The sequence below is a fragment of the Rhinolophus sinicus genome, chromosome 4 (assembly GCF_057876585.1).
Source record: "Rhinolophus sinicus isolate RSI-liver-muscle chromosome 4, RSI-T2T, whole genome shotgun sequence".
In the NCBI taxonomy this organism is placed as follows: Eukaryota; Metazoa; Chordata; class Mammalia; order Chiroptera; family Rhinolophidae; genus Rhinolophus; species Rhinolophus sinicus.
The window spans coordinates 48,609,931-48,631,684 of record NC_142504.1 but is presented as its reverse complement, the minus strand read 5'-3'; the positions used below and the strand labels follow the sequence as shown (position 1 = coordinate 48,631,684).

General features: G+C 42.7%; 1 protein-coding gene across 13 annotated transcripts in view; it reads left to right on the top strand.

Moving 5' to 3' along the window:
- The window catches only part of SRPK2 (SRSF protein kinase 2), a 218,980-nt gene that overhangs the window by 180,365 nt on the left and 16,861 nt on the right, over positions 1 to 21,754 (top strand). For 7 of the 13 annotated variants that reach the window (XM_074340602.2, XM_088797805.1, XM_074340601.2 and 4 more), the window contains 6 exons: positions 2,534 to 2,640; positions 12,310 to 12,475; positions 13,643 to 13,668; positions 15,140 to 15,386; positions 15,968 to 16,450; positions 21,593 to 21,696. In XM_074340602.2, coding sequence (XP_074196703.1) covers positions 2,534 to 2,640; positions 12,310 to 12,475; positions 13,643 to 13,668; positions 15,140 to 15,386; positions 15,968 to 16,450; positions 21,593 to 21,696 — 1,133 coding nt within the window. The remainder of the gene's footprint in view (positions 1 to 2,533; positions 2,641 to 12,309; positions 12,476 to 13,642; positions 13,669 to 15,139; positions 15,387 to 15,967; positions 16,451 to 21,592; positions 21,697 to 21,754) is intronic. The other 6 variants (XM_074340605.2, XM_074340604.2, XM_074340608.2 and 3 more) reach the window with 2 other exon arrangements.

Here is a 21,754-nt window from a genome sequence, read left to right as displayed (position 1 = left end):
TCAGGCATCCGCTTGGAACATACTCTTTCAGATAAGGGGGCTACTGTACCTTCATTTCCCAAAGTTCAGGAATAGTTAACCATTGTTCAGAACTCTGACTGATGAGTGCCAGGGGTGTGTCAGAGCCAGGGTCTCTTCTCTGAGCTTTAACTGTTTCCTGCATATCGTGTTTGAATCAGATCCAACGTTTTGCTATCTTACCTGCTCAAGCTCCAGAAGCCTGAGGACGAAGCTGCCTCCCATCTTAACCCCCCGAGTAGCACCCTGTTTCTGCATCTGCTGTCTTCATCCCTTAGGGAAGCATTCCCCTCATCCCCTGTATACTTGAAGTTTTTATTCAGGCAGACTTCAGAGATACTGTGGGTTCAGTTCCCGGCCATCACAAGCAAGTGATTCCTAATCTTTTTGTTGGTGGAGGAAGAGTCTTGCCTTCACAATAATGTGAGGTCTGCCTGTATTTCTCTTAGAGATTAGACTGACGGGCACTAGCTAATGTCTGGTGATGTCACCTCGCCCTTTGCCTCAGTAGAATTTCTGCTAACTGCTGGGTGCACGTTTTCCCTCTTTTTTTTTTTTTTTTTTTAAAGATTTTATTGGGGAAGGGGAACAGGACTTTATTGGGGAACAGTGTGCACTTTCAGGACTTTTCTCCAAGTCAAGCTGTCCTTTCAATCTTAGTTGTGGAGGGTTCCGTTCAGCTTCAAGTTGTTGTTCTTTCAGTCCTAGTTGTGGAGGGCGCAGCTCAGCTCCAGGTCCAGTTGCCGTTGCTAGTTGCAGGGGGCACAGCCCACCATCCCTTGCGGGAGTCGCACCGGCAACCTTGTGGTTGAGAGGACATACTCCAACCAACTGAGCCATCCGGAAGCTCAGCGGCAGCTCAGCTCAAGGTGCCATGTTCAATTTTAGTTGCAGGGGGCGCTGCCCACCATCCCTTGCAGGAGTCGAGGAATTGAACTGGCAACCTTGTGGTTGAGAGCCCGCCCGCGCTCCAACCAACAACTGAGCGGATGGAGGCAGCTCAGCTCAAGGTGCTGTGTTCAATCTTAGTTGCAGGGGGCAGAGCCCACCATCCCTTGCGGGACTTGAGGAATTGAATTGGCAACCTTGTGGTTGAGAGCCCACTGGCCCATGTGGGAATCAAACCGGCAGCCTTCGGAGTTAGGAGCATGGAGCTCTAATCGCCTGAGCCACTGGGCCGGCCATGTTTTCCCTCTTGATACGTAGAAAGATAGAGCTGGTCCTTTTCTGCCCCTTCTCTCTAGGTGAGCCTGCGTGTTTATGGGCAGGTAGGGCAGCCCCTCTTGCGTTAGGTCTGCAGGCAGTTCCTGGGACAGCCTACAGGGAGATGGTTTCTTTGGAGAAATCAGCTGATTTGTAGATAAATGGAGTTCGTTGTTTTTTTTAATGTATACATTCTAGTGACTATTGTTACTGTTAAATAAAGTGCTAAGAAACCATCATACTTTAGATTTGTCAGTGATTTGAGAAGACATAGGTCATAATGTACAAACCTTGGACTTTGACTCTATGTCTGTTAGTAACTTCGGTCCTTAGTTTGCCATTTTTCATAATGAGACTGGGAAATAGTAAGAAACTTCTGGTTTTAGATTATCTGTCCAGAAACCTATAGTTATATGTTCTCCAACATTATAGAAATATTTTTCTAAAAGTATTTAAAGCAGCTATTGTGATGATGTGGAAGATGCAGTTATTGTAAAAATATTAAATCAACTGACCTTTAATAACCTATTTGTAGGTCTGCTGAGATGAATAAAACGTTCTCGGGGTTTCAGAGCCATTTTAAATCTTCCTGTGTGAATGACATAAACATATGTGTATGATGGGCCGTAGTCTGGAGTGTCTTTGACTAGAATTTCTATTAAAAAATAATTCCTGAGATTTCATCATTATATGTTGTTCTTAACGCCTGTGGTATTAAGATTGATCTAGTTACAGAGTGAAAGATACTGTTGAAGGAAAAGATTAAATGTCTTCTCTGTGTTTGGGAAATGCCTATTTTATAAAGTGTTTTATGTGACCTGTGGAGTAAAAATTTAGGCAGGCAGGCAGGACACTTAAGACAGGGGAGTTACAGTGCTTTCTCAGTGTGTTGCTCATATGTTCCAGTGTTGCTCGTTTTCGTTAAGGCTGATTAGCAGGGAGGAGTGTGCGGAAGTGAGTGAGAGGGCGAGTGGGATTGAGTCATGACTGCCACCTTTGGACTGTAACTCAAGAGAGATCTTTAAACTCTGAGGTTTACTCTCCTCGTTTCTTTCTGTGTGGTGATAAGTATATTACAGGGTTGTTACAGGTACATGGTAAATGATATATGGCACATAATAAGTACTTAGTAAATGTTAGATCATTTCATTTAGGTGAAAAATGGCAAATGACCACTTTTGGTATTACTGATAGAATTGATGTTGCGTTTTATGAAGAAATAAATGTTTTGCCAAGTGCCACACGCTGCTGCTTTTAGTAATTGCATCGCTCCAGGAAACGTGTCCACCAGTGAGCCTTAACTGTGGCCCAGATGTCTGCATGGTCTTCGAGGTCCTTGGCCACCATCTCCTCAAGTGGATCATCAAGTCCAACTACCAGGGCCTTCCCATCCGATGTGTGAAGAGCATCATTCGGCAGGTGAGGCTCAGCTGGGCAGCCCCACCCCAGTACCTAACTGTCCAGGCTTTCAACACAAAGCCGTGTTTTGTTTTTTTCAAACACACACACACAAACATGTACATATATATTTTAATATAAATCCTGTTTTTAAAACTTATATACGTATAATAGTGCATAACGTTTTGAACTAGTTACATCAATTTTTATATTTAATGGTATGCCATTCTGTCTTGTAAAGAACAATATGTGAATTTCAGGCATTTCTTTGGAATGGTGATCTTTTTAAGGTAGTGATATGGTATGATGAAGTATTATTTTATCCAATATCATTATTATAAAATGTCCCAGCTAGTTCCTTAGAAAATAATTAAGGAGAAATAGGTAATTTATTGTGTTTATTTGCTGTTTCTAAGCATCTTTGGATGAAGGGTAAATGAAAGATAATTTAAAGAATGATCATATAGGGATTATTGTGGTAGAGTTGGTCTTTGTTCAGTTGCCTTGACAAAAGAAAGGGTCTAGTTTGCCGATGGTGCTCTAGCAAGTATTTGTAGAGTGAAAGTATACATATTTATATGTGGAAGATCTCCTTATAATTAGAAATGCTTACCAGATTCATTTCTCCATGCCCTGTATCAGTCTGTATTCCACTCATTGCCCTTACAGCCTAAATTAGCAAAGATGCAGATGTGACTTATTCTGGATTACCTATTCTGATACAACAATTACTATGGCTAATTCTTCATAGTGAGCAATATATTAAGGAAGATTGCTTGGTTTGCTTGAGAAGAGGACTAAGTGGTTTGGAGCCCCCAGGTCCAGATCTTGAGCTAGATATTCACGAGGCTTCCAGACCTGAAATACAGGCCTTGGCCCAGAATCCTTAAATAGGAAAAGAATCCTGATTCACAATTGAAGAAATGTGAATTCAAGAGACAGGGATCTAAGAAAGAACCTTCTTAACAATTGTTCATAGTATTTGCATACATGCATATGAGTAGGTTTTTAAACCCATTTTATAAAAAATTTGAAGCTAAAATTTCTTTAGTAAAAGCATCCTAGATTTTGCTTTTGAAATTGTGTGTAGGTAGCTTTGTTTAGTCAGCCTGTGTGTTCATCTCGTCATTTATCTTTGTCCTTTTGTACTGCAAACTGGCAGCTTGTCTTCTAACATAGATGTTACTTGAGAGGTGCTGGAGAGAGAAGGGTTCTCTCTGTATTGGCTCACAGTGAGATACTGTATTTATACATAGGATTATGTTAGGTATGCAATATAGATTTCTGGCTAGCTCTTATTTAATAATATATCTGTTCCCTTTTAGATATTAGATGGTAGCGTTTTAATTTATTATTTTAGCATGACTAATATCTCATGTGCAAAAAAACAATATTTTGCCTTTAGGGTAGAGATACATGGTGAGGGGGAAAATTAATATGGTAATGGAAGTTATTTGATTCCCAAAATGACACTTCAGTATTTATAACTGTATTAGTGGCAACTCTAAAGACTCTAAAAATATCTTCTTAAAACTGGAAAAAACACAAAACTTAATTATCTCTGATAAATTTTGAAAATATTAAAAGATTACATATTCTAACAAAAAGCAAATAATTTTGGAAATACCATCTTGCATATATTTCATACAGGTTCTGTTATTTCCTTGAGCCCTGTATTTTCAAAGATGTCTGCTGTAGCCATAGGTGAGTGACCATGTCACCACAGCTCAGGCTTTGCAATGTACGAAGGTAATTGAATTAGCAGACGAACCATTGACATTTATTTTGTATTCCAGAATGGGAAAACAAAATCTAGCCTTTCTTAGCAAGTGAAGGAGTCTGTAAATGTAACGATGAAATTTTTGGAGTTTAATGGGACTTTAATTCATACTTATTGAATGCAGAAATGATTTAATGAATATGTTATCCTCACTGTGATTCATGTAACACTGTGCTTTGGAGATGGAGACTAAGAGTTTTTGTGATGTTTTATTCCAGAAAAATTTCACGATGAAATTTTGATGTTTTTTGTGGTCTGTACTTAGTTCTTATTGGCATTGTGGATAGAAGTTTTGTTTTAATGTGAACCCGTCTTTAATTTTATTTAAGAAAAATATTGTCATGGAATCTGGATTTTTTCCCCCTAAACTTTTAACTTTCAGTGTAGTACATTGTTACATATCCCAGTTAATAATCCTTTTACCTGAATTTCCCTTTATTCCCTCTGATTTGGCCTATGGGTTTAGTAGTTTTGACTGCTAGGCAGTACTGGAAAGAACCTTTATCAATAAACTTACACAGTTACATCCCTTCCCAGCAAAAGACAAAGTAGGGCTAGCTCTCTAATATTCTTTCCTTGCCTGCAAAGTCAGGTGTAGGTGACCGCGTTTCAGTCATCCCTGCGGCTCTGTCACTTGCCGTGCTCCTGTCACCTAGCCGTTGAGTTCCTCCTGTGCCGTGTCTTTTACTCTTGATGTGTCTTCTGTTTCCAGCACCGCTGTCCTTGGTTCATAGGCTTCTCTGCTCTCCTGGAGTCCAGCCCACCTTCTGCTTCCTTATCCAGTTGATTCTCCTTTCGGTAGGCAGTTACTTTCCTAAGGAGAACTTTTCCTTAATAATTGCTATTCCCCATTTAGAACCCTTTAGTGGATTTCTATCGCACGTTGTCTAAAGCGTAACGTTGTTGGCAATCTACGGAGTGACAGAGAGCTCCGGCTTGGGCACCAGACACCCAACTTGAGCTAACGGACTTTGGCCAAGTTATTTAACCTCTTTAGGCCACAATGTCACCATAAATAAAAGACTAATAAAGGTACTTTCCTTATTATTGTTAAATGATGTAAAGGGATTCTACTATTAATAATTACAAATATTTATTCAGTGCTTACTACGTGCCAGGCACAGTTCTAAGTACTTTGTAATTTTTAATTCATCGAATCCTTACAATAACTCTATGAAATAGGTCTTTTTATTTTCCCGATTTTAGGGAAGTGGAACTGAGGTGCAGAGAGGTTAAGTCACTTACCCCTAGTAAGTAACTTAGAAAATAGTAAGTGGTAGAGCAGGAACTCAAACCCAGATAGTCTGGCTTTGGAGCTCATGCTTTTACCATTTTGCCAAGCAGCATATCATCTCTTTGGAATTGTACTCAGTCTATATCCATTAAGAGTTAAATCACTGTTCTTCCTGTGAACCTGTGTAAGGTCCTCTGTCATCTGGTGTCAGCCCACGTTTCCCCTTCCAAGCCCTGATTCGGCTCTTATCTCCTGGCAGGTAAATTTTTTCCATTTAATTAATTTTTTAAATAGATAATACACACGTGTTTTACAGTGTATTTCTTTTAGGTACCTAGTGTTCCTCCTGGAGTAAACCAAGTTACTAATTTCTTAGGAATATGCAAAGATTCCCAAGCATTTATAAATACGTACCTATTTACCAGATTTTCTATTCATAAGTTTTTGTTAGTTTCATTTTTAGCTATTTTAGAGAAAGTACTCACCTTGCCATTTTTTAGCTCCACATCTTTGATCATTTCTTTTGCCCATAGCTGCCGACAATATCGTCCTTTCTTTTCTACTATGTTTTTAAAGACTCAGCCCAAATACCGCTTCTGTGACGAAGGCTTCTCATACTCCGCAGTTAAGAGTGGTATTTCTTCCCTCCTCCAGATGCCTGCTACCTGCATTTCCTTCATCCTTTCCTAATGATTGCAGGGTCTTACAGACCAGCGCTTCGCCACCCTGGCGCTGGACTGGGTGATTCTGTGTGGTGGGGACCTGTCCTGTGCATTGCAGGATGTTTAGCAGCATCCCTGGCCTCTGCCACTGGATGACTGTATCAGCCACCACTACCCCCAGTTGTAACAATTGAAAATGACTGAACTTTGTCGCCAAAGAGGCAAAGTCCCTCTCATTATGGATAACCACTGGAGTAAAGGAAAATGCAGTGGGTACATATCTTGGCAGTAGATTTAATTTCAAATTCTAACTTTGGCACTTATTATTCTGTGACCCTGATCGAGTTAAGTAGCCTTTGTGAGTCTGTTTCCTCATTTGTGAAATCGGGATGACAATACCTAAATTGTGGCTTTATGATGGACATGACTTCTGGGGGGCTAGTGATAAAGCCTCCAGCAGTGACCAGAACAAAGCGGCCCTGGCGTCTCCCAGCTGCATTGGGAGCTTCTTGGAGGTAAAGATAGGTGTTGTGAGCTGCACACACCTTGTTGCTTCCTTTGTGTAGAAATGTTTTTGATAAGTTGTCTTCTCTTCAATGAAAGAAGAAATGTATGTTCCTCTTACCTGACATTACAGAATGGCTGACCTGTGATTTGACCGGCTCTAGGTAAATGTTACCACTTCTTTATTTTCTAAAAGTAGTTGCATAATTTAATTAATCACGTTCCCAGGGTTTCTTATACACTGCTATCAATCCTTTCCTCCGTCCTCAGCTGTCCTCATTTAGCCTCGCGACGTTGTGCTGGGTCCGAGAGGGGCTGTCCTGGCTGCTTCTGGTGATGGCGGAGCGGTCGCCGTGCCTCCTGCCAGGCTGCTTCTCTGGCCCCGGCATGAAGTCTCCTGGTTGTGTTTGCCCCACAGCTTTCATTTAAAAAAAAAAAAAAAAAAATCAGCTTTATTGAGATCTGTTTTTATGTCTAGCTTTTATTTCTAAAACTGAAAGAAGAAAAATGGAGCTTGTGTTGGCACTATTTATTTGCGGTGCATTTAAGATGTTCTACAGGCGATGGTTTCTTTAAACACCTTTGCTGGTCTTTACACACAGCTTTGACTTTTTATGTATGGGTAGCTGACATGTTACTTTTTAAACCTTTATGGTTTAATGCATTGCCCTTTACCAGAAACCTTGTAAAGAAGTGGCTGCCTGCCATTAAATGAAAGTTGGGAAGGGCAAAGCCCTGATTTTGGTGACTTTGCTACAATAAGTGGAAAAACTAGCAGTTACAGCTCGTAGCCCTGGATTTTAAAATTATTATTCTTTTATCATGATTGTCACATTTATTGTGTTCCTTGAGGCACTCACTGTTGTAAGAGCTTTATTTGTATTATGCCATCTCGTCCTCCCCACAGCCTTACGAGGCCAGGGGTGGTGTTATCTCCGTTCTGCAGAAGGCATTGCACAGAGGGTGAGAGCTTCCCCAGGCCACACAGTTACTGTGGGGGAGCCAAGATTTGAATCTAGGTGATGTAACTTCTGATTCCATGCTCTCAACTGCACGGTAGTGTGAAATGTCTGCATAGAAAGGTTTGGGAGCATTTGAAATTATAGCATGTCTTTGTGATAAGTGTGCCTCCATGTCTCTAGTTGTGGTAAGTGGTTTCCTTTTGCCTTAATAGATTGGATTGTTTAAAAGCATAGCCATTAGGTTTTATTTAACAAGTAACTTGTAATATGTGCTGCAGTATGTGTATGCTAAGGGGGCTTCTAAGATGCAGTGCTTTTCCAAACCCAGCTTCTGCGCGGTGGTGGACTCGGTGGGGAAACCATGAGCTGTGGCAGGCTGACTCGCCTGCTGTCCCTGCACAATTTTATCTACACATAGCATTTACTTACCATGTTAATTATTTCACTGGTCCTAGTTACCCGTGAACTAGTGATCATTATGATCAAGCCAGTATTGTTGCATTTTAGTCTCGGATAGCAGTTGTAAATCGGTAACAGTATTTATATTCTCGGAATTGTTCCATGTGGTAGCACCTGTGATTCTGTACTGACTTGGGATTCTCCTCAAAATGTTAGGTCCTCAACTCAGAAGTATGGTCCAGTCGCTCCCCTTCAGGGGCGTGGGGTTACCCTGTGCCGTCTGAGTGCTGGGCACGTGGGTGTGTCTTTCGTCCTCCCTCCATTCAGAAGTGCAGCTGCTGGGTGTTCTCACTGACTCGCCAGTCAGTGGGAAGAGCGAGGAGCGGAGGGCTATGTCAGGACAAGGTGTGAAGGGCAAGGTCCACTGACACTTCTGTCTGAGCATCTAGTTCTCGTCCTCTCTCTGTAGCAGGTATTTATTTCCCACACTTGTCCATTCAGTCAGCATGTCAGAAGCAGTTTGTAGGACTTACCTCATCTGTCTTAGTGAGGAAGAAAAATCTAGTGGGAGCTTTAGCTTTCCTAGTAAGAAAGAGCTTTTCTGTCTCTCCCCAACACCCGCAAGGAACTGGTGTCTCAGAGCAGCGCTCTCGCTCAGGCCAGCCCGCTGCACGCTGCTGGCTCAGCCGGCTGCCCGTGGGGTTTCCCTCGGCCTTACCCACAGAATGAGAGGCAGGCCAGCTTTTCGTGACCTGTATCCCTTGCTCAGGTAGGGGAGAAAGAAGGTCCCCACAGTGTGACCAGAATCAGAAAATAATTTGGAAAGTCGCTGTCTTTTTCTTTGTACTTGAGGGTTTTTGTGGGGAAGCTTTACTGTGCAGGGCCCGGGACACACCTTTGAGAGATGTTAACCACATTACTCTCAACTTACTCCTCTTACATCTGCACGATGACAGGACCTATTTCTCTTTCTATTTCTAGCTGTGGTGGAAAGGAGCAGATTCATGGTGCTAACACCAGTAACAGATGACCTCTGACATGGTTCATAGGGGTATGGGCAAAAGCCTTAGCGGCCATCCGACCAAGCCCCTTATTTTACAGTTGAGCTTGAGTGAAGGGACTTGCTCTGAGCCATGGCTAGTTAGTTCCTGACCCAGAACTGGGGCTTCTTGCTCCCAGCCCTGGGCTGTGTCTTCACTTCTGTGTTGCTACTGACCTGCACGTCTGTCTCCCATGGAGAAGACTGGCCCCGGTGTGATTTGGCTTCTCTGAGTGGATGCAGCCCTGTCCCTGGCCCATTTGTGCTTAGATGGGTCTCATCGTTAGTGGCAGCTGTAGGTTTGGAGAGATGGCAGCCAAAGGGTCTCTGCTGCCTCCTGCTGATGAGGCCGAGTATGTTTTTTAGCAAGAGAGACAAACACTATGATTTGACAAATGAAAGCAACAGAATAGAAATTAGTAAAGGTTCCTTTTCACTGTTTTTAAGAATTTGCAAGGGGAGCTCTATCCTTGAGCATGAAACTCTGATTTTGATTTTTTTTTGCATCATCATAATAATTCTACATAAATAGTTGTATGATTGCCCACCATTATTGTTTGATTCTGGATTTTGGGGTGCTTTATTGCTTAAACCTCACTAGCTGGAACACAAATGATATTTTTGAAAATAAAACCATTCTGAGCTTACAGCTAAAGATTTTTTTTTTTTAAATCTAGCATTAAAAGAAATTATGGAATCAGGTTATGGGATTTTATTGCTGTGGTATACCACAAAAGTTACCAAGTAGAGCGTATTCATATTAGAGACAGGAAAAATAAGACTGGAGAAGTTTAATGCGTGATGGAGGAAAGTTATAGCTATTTAGTCAGTATTAGTACAAGTCTTCTGTATCGCTTGTGCCACTTATTTTAGGCTTCCTGTGAGGTAGACCTTGTTCTTGAGTTTTCCACAGATTATTTCTAATTCTTACCATATTTCAAATAGATATATCCCCCCCTTACATAGATATGAAAATGGAAGCTCAAACAGCTTAAATACCTTGCCCAGTGAATAAATGATGGAGCAGCAGTGTAGGAATGGTGTGAGTCCCAAAGCTGTGTTTTAATGCTATGTTTCTTTAATGGTTTCCTTTCCTTTAATGATTTGCATTATCTTACTTAATTTGTCCCAGCGGTGAAGTCTTTTGCATGTGTTCATAGACAGGCATTATAAACTATGCTTCTTTAGGAAAGTTAACCCAGTTGAGTGCAATAGCCAGTATTTTAAAAATTTGGATTCTTAAATTTTTGCTGAGAACACTGCTTATCTCGAGCGCCTCATTGTCATTGGGAACTCATATTGTCACAGTCGGATAGTGAATCACATGAACTCTTAGACCTGTGCAGCCTCCCACAGCGTAAAACAACCTGTGAACGATGGAAGACCTAAGTTGGAAAGATAACAGCAACTAGAGGATGAGATGGTGGTGAAAAGACCTTTAGGAAAAGTGCTGATAGTTACTGGTACTACTTACTAGGAACTCATCCACTTTTTAAATTGCTTTTGTTGTGCCCGTGATTCAGCTTGGTTTCTTTTTGGCCAGTCTCTTCCCTCCCCTTGGCATGAAACAGGAAGCTCTATGAGGTCGCGAAGACCGTGTAATGCCCACGAAGACAGGGAACTTTGTTTATTGCCATATATCAAACACCTTGTAATAGTGTGTGGCCCGTTTATAGGAGCTTGACTGATGCTCATGAATAAAGTCATGTAAAAATACTTCCTAGGAAAAGTTGTTTTAGGTGAATGTAGGATTAGACGAGAGGTTTTCATCCTGTTTGAATGACAGGTATTCCTCTTTTCATTTTTTTGAAACCTCTGTTCCTTCACTTCCTAATACAGTGTCATCGCTAAGGTTGTTTAGCCAGATACTCAGGTAGGCAGAAGCATTGGGTTTTTGTTAAGAGCTTTCCAGAGTTGGGTGACATATATCTTCTGCTTGTCTTTTTCCTACTTTCTTGTCTATTGTGGACAAGACCCTAAATAACTTAAAATATTTGAATGATATTTATTAAATGCTAATATTTATTAAGCATGTACGATTTCTAATGTATAGAAACATGATCTGTATTTTAAATATAATTTTTACTCATGGGAAGAACTGAAAGAAAATTCCTCTCTAATGGAAATGAGTCAAGAAACTTTGGCCTCCTTTCCTGCAGTATTAAAACATGTATGCACATTAGCCGTCATGGAAATGCAGGTCAATGTGACACCCCTTCATACCCACTAGAGTCTCTGAAAGAAAAAAGACAACAGCAAGTTGTGGCCGTGATGAAGAAATTGGAGCGCTTCTGTGTGGCTGGTGCAGCCATTACGTAAAACAGTTCATAGTGCATCAAAGGGCAAAGCACAGAGTTACCCTAGGACCCAACAATTGCACCTTTAGGTATATACCCCCCCAAAATAAAAATATTTTGTCCATACAGAAACTTCTACATGAATGTTCACGGCAATATTATTTATAATAGCCCCAACTTGGAAAAACCCAAATATCCATCAAGTGAGTGACTAAACAAAATATGGTATATCCAATGGCATGTTAATTGGCAATTAAATGAAGTATTGATACATGCTACACATGGATGGACCTTGAAAACATTATGCCAGTTACAAAAGACCACTTTGTATGATTTGTATAAAATATCCAGAATCAGACAGAAAGTAAATTACTGGTTGCTTGGGGTCATAGGACTTTGGCGGAGATGCAGAATGACCGCTAATGATGAGTACGGTGGTTTTTTTGGGTGATGAAAATATTCTAACTTAGATAGTGGTGGTGGTTGCACATCTAAATACCATTGGGTTATACACTTAAAAGGGTAAATTGTATAATATGTAAATTACATCTCCATAAAGTTGTTATTAAAAAAGTATATATAGAGATGCATTTGCTTCCGTGAGCCTGAGTTATCTCCAGAATTACACACATTGGCTGCTTGTAGGAAAGAGCTACATTCCTGTGGGGGCCAAGGTGGGAGGAGAGTTTTACTAAATATCCTTTTCTGTCTATTGAATTTTGCGCCTTGTGATAATATTACTTATTTTACAAGTAAATGTTGACTAATAAAGGTATTAATACCTCATCTCCCCTCTTGATTTTACTCTGACAGGTTCTACAGGGGTTAGATTACCTACATAGTAAGTGCAAGATCATTCATACTGACATAAAGCCGGAAAACATCTTGATGTGTGTGGATGACGCTTATGTGAGAAGAATGGCGGCCGAGGCCACCGAGTGGCAGAAAGCAGGTGCTCCTCCTCCTTCGGGGTCTGCAGGTGAGGGAGCTGAGCCAGCTTGTTTCAGCCAGTTTGGGGACATTGAGGGCCTGCAAGGTAGCACAGTGAAGCAGTGGAGGCACCTTTGTGCATTACCACTATTAGGAACTTTTGTAAGAGCCTGATTCCTAGAAATAACTAGACCTTTTTCTTGAGACGGAAGATGCCGCAATGAAATTATACCGTAATATTTGAATTACTTAACTGTTTTCCCTGAAAAGGTCATTTAAATTCTTCCCTGCTGCTTCATCTACATTTGAACATTTTTGTGTGTTGCCCATTTCTCTGTCGAGGGCTGTACAGTGGCAGGTTTCCCGTAGCTGACCTGTAGTCATCGGAATTTTTTTCTAGCTTCAGGTTCCTTAGAATGCTCCTAGCCTTTGGTTCGCACAGCTATTTCCATCTGAGCCGAACCAGTGTATTAGGAACCATTTACAGAAGACCAAGTGACTTGAGTATTGGCGTGGTTAGTTTTATTTCTTTTGTTTTTTTCTGAGTATAATGGTGTCAGTGAAGTGGTGGCTGTGCTGTCACCCTCCCTTTGTGATATCTGTGCTTAGTGTATTGTCAGGCAGGTGTGCAGACTACACGTCTGCAGCCCTGTGACTGGCTGGCTGGGGTTTTGGGGAGATGCAGCACCTCTGAATCTTGTTTTCTACCTTCAGGAGGTTTTTTGATCATGGAACCATAGTCTGTCAAGCTTTTGAGGCTGGCAAGGTCTGGTCATTTGATTTCTAGAATATTTGCTGCAGTATTTGATTTATTTTAGTTGTATAAACTTGCTAAATAGTTTTCAAACATAGATGTACATATTCTACTCTAAAGTGTTCATTGCATTGTTTATAAAACAAATTTGGTTCGATGACGTCATTTATGAACTCTTCTCCATTTTCTTAAATTATCAGTCAATACTTTGGGGCTGACTATGTTTTAAATCAATGGGTATTTAATTTTAGATAAATAAGAGAGATGGTTCCATATAGCAACTACTGCTATGCTTTTTAAGAGCCAATCATTTGTTTGAGTTGGATAAACATTCTTTAGATCTCTGTAATCGGGTAGCCATTAAAAGGCAGTAATTATTTCATTTTACAATTTAAATTACCTACATAAAGATATATGTATCAATTTTCCTCTGAATAGTCATTTTGTTTTATTTTGTTTTAGTGAGTACCGCTCCACAGCAAAAACCTGTAAGTACTTACGCATATACTTTTCTTCACCTTCATGTCAAAAGCAACTGTTCATGATTGAACTTTCCAAATTGTAACATTCTTTTCTGTTTCTGGAACGATTTGTTGTTTTGGGGAATTGGTTGTACATTTTTTTTCTGTTCCTTTCTCAATCACAGATGTTCTCAGTGTATACTAACATAAAAGACAGATTACGTTCATAAACACTGTGCATCCTTGAACATATAAGACTTACGGTTTGATCAGTTGAAGTGATTTTTAGAGTTGTTCAGTTAGAGCTTATCCATGTTTGATCTTCATTTTTCTCATGTACTTTGTAGAGTGCTGTTGGCCGACTCTGGTGAAATGTGAGATGATAGAGAGAGGGTTTGAAGTGTGATTATTCCAAAAAAACTACCTTGTTTCTGATTGGCTTCTAGGTTACCTGTTTTCCTAAAGCCGTTGTTCTATCTTTTTTTTTTTCCTAGCCAGTAGTTAAATATGAAAGAGTATTATCTATTTTGGGGGCCTGTTAAAACACGTAAGTCCAGTCAAATGAAGCAGGTTGCCTGGAATTAAATCTTACCTCAAAGGACCTAAACCTGGATTGGTTCCAGTAGAGGATAGTGTATGTATCTTGAGTTGGTGGGTCACCTGCAAATTTTATGAACCAAAAGCATTTGAAAGGAAATGTCCAGAACTGAGCGCTGCACACAGCTGTCAGCTCGGGATGCAAGTCCCAGTCCGAGAGGGAGTTGTAACAGTGACGCCAGCTCGCCTGCGGAGGTGCTGAGCAAGTCATTTCCCAGAGTTCTCCTGTGGCTTGTTTTGCTTGATTCTGTGAAAACTGGAGGTTCTCATTGTTAGTACTTTCCCCGTCACAGGCTGTGATTGGAGGCAGAATTAAACTGCCTTTTTCTTTTTTTCCTTTACCTCATATGCTCATTTCTTACATTTATGCAGTTTTGGCTGTTGATAACAGCTCAGTGTGTGAGACCCAAACACAAACAGTGCTGTTGACGAACAATAAATGAAATACACCTGTTTTGGCAGGCATTTCTTTGTTGGCAGACAGTTGAGTAAGACATGAAGGAGAAGGGACATTGTTACTTGGTATATAGGAAGCAGCAAAAAAAAAACAAAAAACAAAAAACCTTACAGGAGATGCTTCTTGTTTAAAGGCAAGAGTATCTCAGCGTATTCAGTTCTTAGAGCTTAAAGGAAAAAGAAGTATTTATTGGATTTAAGCTATTCCCCCTCCGAGGGCAGGACCTCATAGCAGTCCCATTATTTGATATTGGCATTGATTTCTTTTTTCTGATTTGACTGTAACCCTAGCCACCAGGTGGGTCTCATGTCTAGACATGTGATTTTAATTGAACATGACCTGAAAAAACAGACTGTTAGTATTTGTAATTCTGCCAGCCCTTACACTATTGCATAGTGCTTTAAAAAGAAGCAAATTGACCTCTGCTATTTTCTTACGTTGTAGATAGGAAAAATTTCTAAAAACAAAAAGAAAAAACTGAAAAAGAAGCAGAAAAGGCAGGCTGAATTATTGGAAAAGCGCCTGCAGGAAATAGAAGAATTGGAGCGAGAAGCCGAAAGGAAAATAATAGAAGAAAACGTCACAGCAGCTGTACCTTCCAATGAGCAAGATGATGAATACCGCCCAGAGGTGAAACTAAAAACAGCAGTTTTAGAGGAGGCTGCCGAGGGAGAGACTGCACATGACAACGGTCAGTGAAATCTGTAGAAGAGGCTTCAGGGGGGCCAAGGGACGTCATTAATAGGGGACGCCGCCCCCGAGTCATCACGTAGGCTGACTTTGTGTTGCTTCTTCAGATGAGAGGATGATTCTCTCCAGTTCATATTTGGGAGTATGGGGAACAGTTTGGTAGTTCATTTGTGAAATATTTGCCACAAATATTAATATTTCAAAAGTTGTTTAAAATACAGAAAATGTCTGAGAAACACCATGTCGCTATCATAGCTTTATTTTGTAATTAACCTTTTACCTAATAGTAATGCACCCAAAAAACCTGAAGATTATAGAGGGTAGAAATGGAAGTGCAACTGTTAAGAGTCTTTTTCTTCCCAAAGCTAACTTTTTCTCATAAGAGTAGGCCAGTTATTTAATAAATGAAAAATAAGTTTTCAAAAACCTGAGGGTTTTATCCTGAGAGCCAAGAGGTAGGTGTTTGCTGTGTAGTATGTAAATTAAGCACATTCAGAAATGTGTCGTTGGAGAAGCTAAGTCGCTAGTGCCACTGTGATCAGGAGAGTAAAGTTCTAATTCTTGACTCATCAACTTTTTAAGGTGAAGCTGAGGACCAGGAGGAGAAAGAAGATGCCGAGAAGGAAATCGTTGAGAAAGACGAAGACGACGTTGAGCCAGAACTCGCGAACATAGACCCTACGTGGATAGAATCGCCCAGAACCAATGGCCACATAGAGAATGGCCCCTTCCTGCTGGAGCGGCAGCTGGATGATGAAGACGACGATGAAGAAGACTGCCCAAACCCCGAGGAATATAACCTCGAGGAGCCAAATGCAGAAAGCGATTACACATATAGCAGCTCCTATGAACAATTCAATGGTGAATTGCCAAATGGACGACATAAAATTCCCGAGTCACAGTTTCCAGAGTTTTCCACGTCACTGTTCCCTGGGCCCTTAGAACCTGTGGCTTGTGGCTCTGCGCTTTCTGAGGGATCCCCGCTTACGGAGCCTGAGGAAAGCAGTCCATCGCATGACAGAAGCAGGACAGTGTCAGCCTCCAGCACCGGGGATTTGCCAAAAAGTAAGTGTCCCTCCTCACCAGGTATCTGCTTTCAGTGGCCTGGGAGTCACACACTTGACAGGTGCTGTGAAGGGACCTGGCTAGAGGCGGTAAAGCCGTGTCCGTGTGCATTACTGTTTTCATTTTAGTGCTTTTGTACTCGTGAGGAATTAGTTAATGGAAACTGTATTCTGTGCCACGAGGCTTTCTCTTGCCTCCGCACGTCAGGTCCCACTTCTGAGCGTTTCTCATTCTTTCTGTGTTTAGTTAGTGACAGCATACATTTGCAAAACCTTCCGAGTCTAAGAACTTAATACCTGTTGCTTTCTAGAATATGTAGTTTAATTTGTAATTTGTACTTTCGTCTCATAGTATAATATTTAGTTTTGGGTTTTGTTTTGTTTCATCTCTATTCAAGGAAAAATGTGCTGCTCTTTATCTATATTGAAGAAAAGGTGTCTTACTCTATTTTGATACTTATTCCTGATTAGAGGATTCAGCTATTGAAATTTTAAAGGAAGTGGCATGGACTTAAATGCGGTGATGACTTATATCAAACCCTTATTTTGAGAGAGAATGACACATGGCGTATCTCTGCCGGTGTCAGGCCAAGGGACTTCAGGAAGCAAACACTGAGCGTCACCATTGGTTTCCCTTCTGGCCCACAGTGGAAAACTCAGAAACCTCCTCTGCTCCCTCTGCTGACAAGAGTGTTTAACACATGGAGAGTCCTTGCGTGAGCCAGCCTTGCAAGCATCCCGTGAAATTCTGCAGCTCCTTTTGTTCCAGCAGGTGGGAGACCTGCCGAGCCTCCTGTGTTGGCTGTAACCCATCATCCTAAAGATGGGTTTTATTTTTCACTTGGGTAGACTTATTCTGTTCCAGTACCTTTCTTCTGAGCAGCACTTTTGGAAGGTACTTACACGATGCTTTCACCTGGATGTAGGTTCATCTAAGGAAGAACTCACATCTGTGTGTCTCCTTTACTCTCGTGCTGCCACACTCCTCCTGAGCCTTTTGGTCACCATGTAGCCTAGCCTCATCCCGGTTTATTTTCAGGACGTAATAAAGAGTGTGTGTGTGCATAGGGCATGTTCGCTCATGCTTCTGTACCTTAGCTTATGCTTTTCCTCTGGTTTGGAATGTTTCCTCCTATCTATCCATTTTTTGGGCAAACTTTTATTCTTTTGTCAGGTAGTGACTCAAACACCAGTCCTCGTTGTGTTTCCCAGCAGGTTTGCTCTCTTTTCCTACTGGTCATGCTTTTCTTAACTGTATGGTCATTGTTTGTTTCCATTCTCTTTCTCGTCACTGGGATGTAAGCTGTGTGTTTTTCCCTTTGTATCTTCAGCATTTAACTCAGTGCTAAACAAACTGATTGAATAAGGAACAAACAAAACAGTGATAGCTGCGTATATTCTTCTACTCTTCCCTTTTCACATTTACAATCAAATTTTTACTCTGTCCAACACACATTCCATCCCCAGCAGCCTGTCTCTTGCATTAATCAGGGAGAAATAGGTCTATTTTTTTTATTGACCTCGGTCTCTTACCAAGCAGATCTTTTCAGTATTGTTAAATTGTAGGGACATAGCAGGGGCAGGTCGTCCTTATCCAGTCATATCTTTGGAGGCACTTAGTTTTGGTTTTCAGCTTCGTTGTTGAAAGGTGGGCAGCCTCCCAGCCTGGGCAACCTCTGTCACGGGGGGTGTTCCTGCGTGGAAGGGGTATGGGCTGGAGGCTGTTACATGACCGAGGCGAGAGAAACAAGCTTTATTTGGAATGTGTAGGTCCTTGTCGTTATAGCAGAGCATGTACATTAGGGAATAGCAGCAGAGAAGGCCGGGCCAGAATGAGAAGGTTGAGGACGAACTTACATGCCAGACTAAAGAATGTGGACTTGTCCCTGGAGAAGAAGAGGCAGGGTTCCTCTTGGATTGTCAGCTGCTAGAGCCACAGCCTATCTGCAGGACAAGTACCCTGAGCAGGGTGGGCTTGTTGGCTTTATCTGCAGGTATTTGGAATCACTTCACTCTCACTTCGTAACCACCAGCAGCCGTGGCTGGTGGCATCTGGCTCCAAGCCCATCTCACCTGGACGGCTGTTGCCCTGCCCATTCTCTGTAGAGCGGGCCAGAGAGAGCTTTATAAAGCTCCCCCTGCCCCCGCCCCACCCTGCTCGCCAGGTCTTTCCTCTTAGAAAAACACCCAGAGGCATCGCTCGCTAACTTACGAGCTCTGTACGGTCTGTTCTCTGTACTGTCTGTTCCCTGCCGGCCCCTCTCTCATGTTGTCTCCCATTCACTCCCTTTCTCTGTTTCCTGTGCTCCTTCTTCACCTCGCACACTGGCTTCTTTCTCAAGTTTCGCAAAGTGCCCGCTTGCTGGTGGCTCTCCGTTTTGCTCTTGCTCTGAGAGCCTCCCCCATCCATGCCTGTCTTGATTCAGACCTTTTCCTCCCGTGTCACCTTCTCAGGAAAGACCTCCCCAGGACACCCTTACCATTATCCATCTCGTTTCTTCACCACCTGACATGGTGTGTGAATCGTTCATTTAAATTTTCTTTCTTGCCCATATTCCCAGCCGGTGCATGAGTTTCCTAACTTGGGGTGTGGTGGGGGGAACCCTCTGCGTCTTGTTCATACTGTTCCCGGTGCCAAGTATGTGTTCACCTGACACATACAAGGGACTCAGTAAATATTTGGCGAACGAGTGGGTTAGGTTTGGCCATTAAATCTCCTAGTTTTGCTACTTGGGCCTGGTACTGGGCCTCCTGCAGAGGGTATTAATGCCTTCCTATAAGTCTGTTTCAAACTGTGAACAGTCAGTGGGGGCCTGGTGTGGTCCCTTGCAGATACCTAATGATGGCTGTGTCATCACCCGGAGGTCCTACTGGCTGCCATCTGACTAGTTTCTAGAAGAGCTTCTCATGGAATGAATACAATGTCACCCAGACACGGTTTATCACAAATGACTAGGACTCCAGCCCTTCCTGGAGTGAAATCTTCCCACCTCTCTCTCCCCTCCTTGGTAGAAGCAGAGAGCAAGGAAGAGCTGTCACAGGTCACCTCAATCATGACTTAATCAGAGGAGGTGATCCGATTCCCAGGCAAAGCAAGATTGGTGTGATTATGCAGCAAGCCTGAGTGTCCCTGTGTTTAAACGGGCTTTGTTGAGTGTTGCCATCAGGTACCCTAGCACAGGTAACTGCCACGCTGAGAAAGGAAGTCAGAAATACAAGCAAATTCTTTTTTTTACCTCCTCTGTGTTCTTATACAATTAAATCTTTAAGATAAATTGCATAGTAGCATTTGTGAGCCGGATCACCACAAACCTGAATCAGGATAGCAGGCTGTCACCAGAGGAGGGCTGGCCCTTCACTGGCCAGTTAGAAGCTTTGGCCTCAGAGGACGGGTGGTTGGACTGGTCGCAGGCAGAGCGGAGCCCCCGGATCTGGCCAGCCAGCAGCCGCTGTAGCTCTCCTGCCTTTGGTCTTTTACTTGTGTGTGGGGGGAGGCGTGGTCCCTGCCTCTTCCTCGTTTTTACTGAGTCTCAAACAGTTTAAATTGTACGTGATGAAACTTAGATTTGAATCCAGTTCTGCAAAACCTCAGATTCCATTTTTTTGCCTGCTGACTGTCCTGATTAAATGATGTAGGATTCATCCGGCCATTTCTTGCGCTGTGCATCGACTCATTGAGTCAGCACTTTTGTGTTTCTCCTGGGACTCTTCTGAGCCTTTTCTCTGTTCAGTGTGTACGTTTTGCCTCCTCGTGTGGCTCGCTGCGCTTTCCGTCTCATCATTTCCGAGTTCCTGTGTTTCTTCTTTTCAGCTCATTTCTGGCCTCAGGTGAGGCTCCATGGCGGACCAGCCTTCTTATAAAGAGGGAAATGGGCACCGGGCAGGTAGCAAGAAGGGAACCTGCCCTATGTGTGAGCCTGGCCGGCCCAGGCTGACCCATACACCCGAGGAATGTATCTCGGGGTTAAAATGCCGGCCAGAGTTCTCTCCGCATGCTCTGGCCGCTGCTGGAGAGCTGTGTGCGTGCCCCAAGTCCTGGGTGCCTTGCCTAACCACTGGCCTTGCTACTTGTGTGGGGTGCTGACGAATCAGGGCCCCCTCCAGCTCTGTGGCTCCAGAGCAGGGGCGTACCCAAAAGGAGGTTTGCTTCATTTTAGCAGAGCCCAGCTTTGAGTAAACAAAAGGATGTTTAATGTTCTGCATTGAGCAGGCTCTTCTGTTTAGTCTGTAAATACCATTTCAGAATTACTTCTTAAAATAAATAGAAGCCATGGTTATATCTCATCCTTTCCAGAAATCTGAGCTTGTAGGTCAGTTTGAGGTTTGACGAAGATGCTGACTCAACTCCAGCATTTTCTGTCTGGGCCCCCAAGTTGTTTTTTCTGTCACTTGTACCCTGCGTATCTGTGCTTGGTACCGGCAAGGTCTAGACTTATCTGAGAAGCTCTTCTGGTTCCCGGAGGCCTGAAAGCCTGGCCCTGTGACTACTGTTGACATTCTCTCAGGGTCCCTGAGGTTGAGAGTGGCCCGTTTACTTGACAAGATCATAAGGGACCTCAGAGGTTTGCCTGTATGGCCCAGGCTGTCTCAGGAGACCTCTGTTCTGGAGTGTTCCTTGTGCAAAGCTAAATCACGATTAATTAGTCCTAGCGTTTAATCTGCATTTGTTAATTAACCATCGTCTAATCCTTGCCATCAGCCCCAGCAGAGGGAGGGGTATGCGGTGCGGGTACCAGGTGAACTTTGTCACTCAGGAGGGATGGGCCACCCAGCACAGCGTTTTCTCTACCATCGTGATGCGGGTGCTAAAGCACAAAAGAGTGAGGTGGGGTCCATTAGGGAATGGGCTCTGACATAATGTGGAGCAGAGCAGGGCTGCCTGCCCTAGAGGTGAGATAAAGGGGAGAGGGCAAGGCAGAATCCATGGGCTCTGTGGGTCCCCCAGTTTGCTCCCTTCTGTGAAATATTTTCCAGAGATGAGACCTCAAATTTTAAAGTCTGTTGAGTTCAGTTTACAGAATTCGAGGCCTAACCGATCATCCCATCCCCTTCTAGAAAAGGAGGCTCTGCGCCCAGCAAACATCGCGTGCACATGTGCAGCCCACCTCTGCCCCCCACTAACTGTCCCGCTGTTTGCTCACAGCAGCAAAAACCCGGGCAGCTGACTTGCTGGTGAATCCGCTGGATCCCCGGAATGCCGACAAAATTAGAGTTAAAATTGCTGACCTGGGAAATGCTTGTTGGGTGGTAAGTTGTTTTCTTTCTAAAACGTTTCGGTCATGAGCATGTGTTAGAAGATGCAGTT